Source organism: Rutidosis leptorrhynchoides, chromosome 2 (assembly GCF_046630445.1).
Source record: "Rutidosis leptorrhynchoides isolate AG116_Rl617_1_P2 chromosome 2, CSIRO_AGI_Rlap_v1, whole genome shotgun sequence".
In the NCBI taxonomy this organism is placed as follows: domain Eukaryota; kingdom Viridiplantae; phylum Streptophyta; class Magnoliopsida; order Asterales; family Asteraceae; genus Rutidosis; species Rutidosis leptorrhynchoides.
The window spans coordinates 71065874-71074532 of NC_092334.1; the positions used below are offsets into that span (position 1 = coordinate 71065874).

General features: G+C 34.7%; 1 protein-coding gene across 1 annotated transcript; it reads left to right on the forward strand.

Annotated features, from left to right (window-relative positions):
* The first annotated feature begins 6090 nt into the window (after positions 1 to 6090).
* Positions 6091 to 7725, forward strand: LOC139887963 (uncharacterized). Its single transcript, XM_071871006.1, has 2 exons — positions 6091 to 6473; positions 7701 to 7725. The coding sequence occupies exons 1-2, from the start codon at positions 6091 to 6093 to the stop codon at positions 7723 to 7725; spliced, it is 408 nt and encodes a 135-aa protein (XP_071727107.1).
* The last annotated feature ends 934 nt before the right edge of the window (positions 7726 to 8659 follow it).

Here is an 8659-nt window from a genome sequence, read left to right on the forward strand (position 1 = left end):
TGGTTAAATAATCCTTGTATATATCTCAACATTTCCTAATGTAATGCATCTACTGTATCTCGTTTCCGGGTTTGATTAACTCACAAACCCTTTGTTTGCTTCGTGTATTGCCGAATATGGGTCATGTCCATGTTCTGCTATTGTGAGATTGTACTGTTTTTTGTGAATGGAATTTTTGCTTTCAAAAAAAAAAAAAAAAAAGAATTATTCAATTTTGAAATAAAAAATAGTTAGAGAGTGTGATAGTAAATATTATAAAATTTGATTATATACGGGATTAGAAATCGTATAGATAGTATCTAACATTTTATTTTTATTTTTTTATTTTTTTTGGGTAACGGTGGAACCCCAACTACGAAGCAGGCACATTGGCCCCAACGCTGCGGGTAAACCCCCGGGTAAACCGCAAGCCGACCCTCACGGTTACCAGGTAAAGCATCCTCAGGTGAGCTCCCTTTTTGAACGAGATGGCAGTGCCAAGAATCGAACCCGGGTGGCTCCCTTCACTGGAAGTGTCGGTATCTAACATGATTATGTCAAGAAAAACGGAACGTTCAAGCATAAACATCATCAATCCATAATTTTCACCGAAATATAAATATTTCACATAACTTTATACTAGTGTACTAAATTTAAGAAACGGAAAAAAAGAAGGAAACAAACCTGTCAAAATTGTGGTTGGAAATTGGAAGAATTAAAGAAGATAGGAGGGTTTTTTTTTTTTTTTAATCTTTCTAGTGGGTTTGTGAAATTGTGAATTGAGATATAACATTCGTCATCAGCTGACGATATACATGTGTAGTGCTGTAGTTGTTATTTCGCAAGCTGGCGTTTGAGAACAAAACGTGTAACTCAAAGAAGGGTAAAAGAAAATAAATGTTACTAGTATATTTTTTCTTGGATAGTAAGTTTAGTTTAGATAAAAAAAAAAGACAAAATCAATGAGAAAGGGGGAATCAAACACATACGGCAAATTTGTGTTTCCTTATAAATAGACACGTGGTATTTAATGGAGGCATATACGTAATACGTAGCAGGTAAAAGAGGCCGGAAGAGTAAAAAACGCTAGGGTCCGACTACAAACACGCCTATGCTACTAGTCTACCTATTATTTCTCATGCTATTAGTCTGCTTATTCCCCCTTTTTTTTTTTTTTTAACGGCTAGATGGATACATACATGATAATATGAATATGATAATACAACTTGGAGTGAACACTTTAATAAATACGGAGTAATACTTCTACTACTCTATCTTTTTTATTTAAAATATTACTCCGTAACATATATACTTCTTTTACTAATCCAATAAGAGGCGGCGATAATTGGAGACTGAAGAGTGCTCAACCTCTTCCACGACCAAATAAAGCTCAAATCTTAGTTGTATTTTATGTCCAAATAATTATAAGTCTCCTTAATGACCAAGTCTCAAATGTATTATTTTGTTCAAATACTTGTAAATTAATTGGTCCAATTGTTCAAGACTCATATAATTTACAAGCAGTCAATTGTCACTTTAAAAATTAGTTTAAAAATTATAAATATAATGTCTGTTTATCGAGTAAGTCACCCCCATCTTTCAATCATGCCTTCTCCTCTCCCAATAATTAAACTATTTTAACTCATACTAATTTATCTAACTTTAACCCATACTAAAGTAATAATGTAGCATTTTTTATTTTATTTTAACACAATCATTTAACTCTAACTCATACTTTTTTTTATCGGCAAAAGAAACATTTTATTAAATAAAAATGAGAATATACAGGTTACAATGTCTCGAAAAAGCGAAAAATATACATCTAGGAAGAAGCCAACACGAGGTTAGAAGCTAGTGAAAAACGGAAGACAATATAAGCCCGTCGAGAAACGTAGGAAAAACGTCGTAGTCCGTTCATTATCGTTGAGTGGGGGATTTAACTTGAGAAAATTCAAGCTGAGATGACCCGAAGCACAGTGTTGGCAATTCAACGACAAAGCGCTCCGAACCACCCCAATTTCTCCCCGTTCAAAACGACTACTCCGGGAGTGAGGCAAAAAACCTACTAGATAGGATATCTGTCAACCAATACCAGACCTCCTAGATATTTGTGTGTGAGTGTGGCGGTGTATCCAAAAGTAAATCAACCCCTGAAAAATATTAACTGTAAATTTAAAATGGTAGTAAGGTTTTCAAGGATAATTGGTATTTGGTCGATAACAATGAAAAATTCATTATATAATTATGAACGTATTATGTATATGAAAGGTCATGCTTATGCAGCGCGATTATCAAAAAATATTTGAAAAGCAAAAAACTAGAAGTAATTAACTTTATAAGTTCTATTAGTATTAACTAGTGGTATAACCCTCGCTCCGCGTCGGGTTTGTGCATTATCGATTACTTGCACTTATTACAGTAATATATAATTAGTATTTACCTAAATAAAGAAAATAAAGGTTAATAGACAATTTTTTTTCCTATGATCAATTTAATATGTTAATAAACTTTAGCTTTTAATAATGTTTAGATTAAGCCCATAAAATTGTTAATGAACCTTAACTATATAATATGTTAAAAGTGAACCTTAGCTATTTAACATGTCAATCGAAGGCCATAAAACCTCAATATATTTTCTTAACCAACACCGTCGTTCCACTTTATATATATATATATATATATATATATATATATATATATATATATATATATATATATAATAAATAAATGAGTTAGTAACTTTTATTATAGTCCAACCTTTTTCACAACTAAACTAAGTATTTGTCATGTAATTATTATTGAGTTTTTCTCTTTAAAAGCCTAAACGCTATCCATAAAAAAAAAAAAAAAAAAAAAAAAAAGATTTGTGCATAAATATAAATATTAAATATTTAGAAAATTAGTTATTAGTAACTTAGTAGGTAGCTATGGATGATTTAAATGAATGATTAACGGATATTAACGATGTAAAAAATGTGGATAATACTAATTTAAAGTCACCACCGAACTATTGGTTAAGTGGTAAAAATTCTCAGTTGGTTCTCGGCACGTATTCTTAAAAAACTATGTGCATGTTCAAACTCTCAGGGGTGAGTTTTCTTCAAGGTTGTGCCTCTGATATCCTTCACTTCTGTGCGGACCAAGTAGTTAACCTAAAGCATTCCGGGCGGTGTAGTTAAATTGGTGCATATATATTTTATTTTTATAACCGCCCCATAAAGTGCGGTTAATCTAAGCATGTTAACCAAACCCACGATTATGTGTTCGGTTTGATTAACTCGGTTCAATTTTACGGGTTAATACGGTTATAGTTTGGTTAATTTGGATATTTGCTCACCTTATTTCAAATTAATAGTCCACATCCATAGATAGATAAAAATAATGAAGTTAAATATATCTATACACTTACTTTATGCATGTAAAACAAAAAAGTTTGTAAAAGTAAATGATAAAACTGTGTAACGAATAAAAGGTATGATTTGATAATGACATTTATTAAACTGTATGTTTTTTTTCCCGTACACTATTAAATTGGAATGAATGAGAGTAAAAATTATTGTAATATCAGTATGCTCAGCACGAAAGGAATTTAATTAGTAAAAATCAAGAACAAAAGAGAAAAGAAGAATCGTTACAGTATTATTTTTTTATTATTATTATTAGTAAATATAAATCTAGATCCAAAAAGAAAGTCAAAGAGACATTCTATAAATAGTAGGTTGGGGGTGCCTTTAGAATTTCCCAAAACGCTATCTTCTTAAATTTAGAATTATGTAACATAAAATATAATATAGGTTTAAAAAAAGATAATCAAAAAACTTAGAGCCAATCAACTCTTACACGTGGCATGCATAGACGCTGCTACAGTTAAAAGGAATGATTCCTTATATAATACTATTTAAGATTTAAGATTTAAGATTTAAGATTTAAGATTCTCAAATTAATTGTTCAGATTCTTTTTAAATCAATCAAAAGAGCTTATTCTGGAGAGATAAGATATATTATTAGTGGAGAATGAAGTTAGTGAGATTTCCTAAAACTGCGTGTTTTTTGTTTGGAGACAATAGATTTGGGACGGAGGGAGTATAAGATAGGTTGTGGGAAGGACGTGTTGACTAGGATAGTGTGTCGAAGCTAATTAAAAAATTATATTATTTTAATAATATATAATGATGTAGACATGTAAACTTAAAAAAATTTCATTCGTTAAAATATACTTTGGGAGACTTATGTTAGGAATTTGGAACTCCAAACCAATGATTAATCACAGTCATAAGTCCACTAACAATACATAATCGAATGATATATAAAGGCTGACACAATTTTTTAACGGGGTTATGAAAAGTTTAGTTAACGACACAAATTAGATATTTACTTCTATTATTTGCGTGTACATATGTATAATAAGGCTAGGATTTACTTCATAGAAGCATAAAACACAAACCTATTAGGTTTAACAATATATATCCACTATAAATGTGCATTAACATATTGTACTGTACAACATGTTAATACTTAGTTTATGGTGGATACAGAAAAAATGATGGTGTATATATCATCACCCTTTATCAATTGTTTCCTAATCCAACCCAAAAAAGCCCATAATCCATATTAGCTTTATCTCTCTTTGCTCGCGAGCGATCCCTCCCAATTCAAGTGATCACTCCCTGACAAAGTTTCTGCCAACATAACATGAGTCGATTCCTCCCATATCAACCTCATCCCGCCTGAATCAAGGAACTCGACTTTTCTTGTTTGTTTCTAGTTTCAAAAACCCATTGTGGGAAAGAATTTAATATTTATCAATATACTTAAAGTTGTGAACCAAAATAACCACCATGCCCCACAACAGCCTTCCCATTTCACCGTTCATCAGCATGGGTAATTTGGTCATTTTCATTAACATCATGACGACATAATCCACTAATTCTGTTTACATTAGCGATATGGACTGCTTACATTTAGGACAATAACAGTACATGAGCTTTTCATTTAAAGGCTAATCATGGGCTAACAACCGCAATAGATGGGTAGATTATTGGGGCACATCATGAAATAGCACTGAACCGCAGATAAATGAATATTGTTATCATCATATATGCAATAAATGTTACCGCAGATATGAATATTGAATATAAATATTTTCTGGACGCGGCAAGAGGTTATCATCAGATTCCTATGGCGCAAGAAGACGCAGATAAAACCGCATTTCATACGGGCAAAGGCATATATTGCTATATAATGATGTCTTTCGGTTTAATCAACGCGGGTGCAACATATCAACGGTTGATTGATACCGCATTTGATAAACAAATAGGGTGTAATCTTGAAGCTTATGTAGATGATTTAGTCATCAAAAGCACGACGCGAGAGCGAATCATTGAAGATATGCGCGAAACATTTGACAAACTGCGAAAAATAAACATGAAGCTTAATCCGCTAAAATGTAGCTTTGGCGAAACTGAAGGAAAATTTTTGGGATATCTTGTTACAGAACAAGGTATTCAAGCTAATCCGAAAAAGCTTGCGGCTATAGAAAATATGACCGCGCCAAAAACGGTTAAAGAAGTACAAAGTTTGACGGGAAAACTAGCCGCATTAACGCGTTTCTTGACTAAAGCTGCCGAAAGGCAGTTGCCATTTTTCAAAACTCTAAAAGGGTGCTTGAAGCAAAAGAATTTTGTTTGGTCTAGTGAAGCAGAAACCGCGTTTCAAGAGATGAAAAAGTTGTTGAAAACTTTGCCTACACTAACAGCGCCAATTCAGGGCGAAATTCTTTATCTTTATATCTCAGTGGCAAACGAAGCTTTCGGTTCAGTTTTGATCGCGGAAAGGAACAAAATACAAAAGCCGGTGTATTTTGTTATTAAAGCTCTTACGGGAAGTGAAATAAACTATGCGCCGATTGAAAAGTTTGTGTATGCGCTTATTTTAACAACACGAAGGTTACGAAGATATTTTCAAGGGCATCCAGTGCATGTATTAACTAATATGCCAATCAAGCAAGTCTTAACTAAACCAGAGATATATGGTAGACTCGCATTGTGGGCAGTAGAATTAGGTGCTTATCAAATATCTTACCTTCCGCGTAGTGCTGAAAAAGGTCAAGTTATGGCGGATTATCTCGCTGAATTGTCGGGAGAGTTAGAGGTGATTAATGAGCGAACCGCGCTAAAACCGGTACTCGGCGAAACTTGGGATTTGTTTACTGATGGCGCTTCGTGCGCAGAAGGTGCAGGTGCAGGTTTGGTTTTGGCAAGCCCAAGCGGTGAGGAGCATACATACGCATTGCGATTTAATTTTGATGTGACAAACAATGAGGCCGAATATGAGGCATTGCTCGCAGGCTTAAATATTGCGCGAAAAATGAATATTGTTAAGCTGCGTGTGTTCACAGATTCGCAGTTAGTAGCGAATCAGTTTAATGGATCTTTTGAAGCACATGATCCTTCTATGCAGAAATATTTGCAGCTATTGAAAGAAATGGCAGCGCGGTTTGAGCATTTCGAACTCGCGCAAGTGCCAAGAAGCCAAAACAAAAAGGCGGATGCGCTAAGCAAGTTGGCTGCTTTAACGTTCTCGCACTTTCAAAAACAAGTATGGGTTGAGGAATTACCAAGTAAATCAATAGATAGTGAATTAATGGTCGCATCTGTTACGGAAGAACAGCCAAACTGGATGGACCCAGTTCTACAATATATCCGCAGAGATATTCTGCCAGATGATAGTCGCGAAGCTCGTTTAGTAAGAGAGCGAGCACCGATGTATATCATTCAAGATGATATCTTATATCGCAAATCATATTGCGGACCAATGATGCGCCGTGTTGGCCCAATCGAGGCAGAAATGATTATAGAAGAAGTATATAATGGTACTTGTGCACTGCATTCAGGCTACAAAACTATCGCAGCAAAAATTATGCGAATGGGATACTTTTGGCCATCCCTATATCGCGATGTAGCGAAAATCGTTAAACGCTGTAAAAGTTGCCAAAGGCATGCTCCGCAGAATCGAATGCCGCGGCATGATATGATTCCTGTTAATTCACCATGGCCGTTTAATAAATGGGCTATTGACATTGTCGGGCCATTTCCCGCAGGGCCAGGTAATGTTAAATTCCTGATTGTCACGGTTGATTACTTTACCAAATGGGTTGAAGCTAAGGTGGTTCGCACTATTACTGGTGTGCAAGTGCGAAATTTTGTATGGGAATACATTGTTTGCTGATTTGGCATTCCGCGAGAATTGGTTAGCGATAATGGTGCTCAAATAGCGAAAGAACCTTTTAAGACATGGTGCACTGATTTAAATATTGTACAAAAGTTTACATCAGTGGCGCACCCATAAGCTAATGGTTTATGCGAAGTAACCAACCGCGATATTGTAAGCGGTATTAAAAAGAGGTTGTGCGAAAAGCGAACTGACTGGGGTAGGTGAATTACCCAATGTGTTATGGGCACATCGTACAACATTTAAGAAAAGCACAGGGGAAACACCTTTTAGCTTGGTATATGGTTCTGAGGCAGTAATTCCCGCTGAAATTCTGGTACCAACGCATAGAATAGTTAACTTCGAAGAAGAAGTGAATGATGATGTGTTAAGCGAAAACCTGAATTTCATTGAGGAGCAGCGATTAATGGCTGCAATCAGAGAAGCGAATAATAAGCAGCAAATTGCTAAGTATTATAACAAAAGAGTGCGTGATTTGTATTTCGCTATAGGGGAATGGGTGCTGCGAAACAATGAAGCAAGCAGAGCAGAAAAGCTTGGCAAGTTGGGTCCTAATTGGGAAGGCCCTTATCAAATTGTGGCAATTAATTTCGCAGGTTCATATAAGCTCGCGGATATAGAAGGGCGAGTTTTACCTAATGCGTGGCATGCCGTTTTGTTAAAGCGATATTACGCGTAGCTTTGCGAAAACTATCAAGGATATATGAACAAAGTGCGAAATTGGATTTAAGGCACATGACTGATATACTTATTAGGTGTTTTTGGTTTTTGTTTTTTATTTTTTGCAAGTCTTGATCACGCTTGTAGAAATTTTTAAAAATAAACACTTGTAAAAGTACGCGGAAAGTTTATTTGTGAAATGTGAATTATTATGAAATGTTTTACAGTTTGTTTCGTAATATTATCGTATTTCGCAGTGCTTAAATAGCAAAGTGATGAAATTGCCCACTTTTGCATGCGAATTATTGCGAAAGGAATTTTATATCCTAAGTATTTGATTTTGCCAATGCTTAGATGCTTCGCAATGCTGATTAATTACCTAAGGATCGTTTCGACGGACTTAGAAGATTCATAACGTATAAGCATATACGCATACAGATTGTTTCGCGAAAATACGCATTTATTATGTGCACAATAATATATGTTGGAAATTGCAAAGGACAAGTTTGTGTTATGAATATTGTTGATAAAAGCGCTATATAAATAAAGAGTACTCGCGAACAAATATGAAAAATAAAGTTTCATTGATAATGACGCAGAGATAGCTGCGCGCTAATTTCTACAATATTCTATTCTAGCTTAGATAAGTCAAGTTCAAAGATATCTTTTAAAGTGGCATCATCTTGTTGACTTATTGCAGTAACTTTGTCGATTGGAATATCCGCTAAGCTTGCTTGTGCAGTAGCAGCTGCTTCACGTACATCTGTAAGTGAACAAACGCGATCTCCAA

Bases quoted from the DNA above. Each gene is read 5' to 3' on its own strand.
- LOC139887963 (XM_071871006.1), top strand. From the start codon at position 6,091: ATGGCGGATTATCTCGCTGAATTGTCGGGAGAGTTAGAGGTGATTAAT. The intron at 6,474-7,700 runs GTTTGAGCATTT...ATTTCGCTATAG, and splicing joins TTGAAAGAAATGGCAGCGCG to GGGAATGGGTGCTGCGAAAC.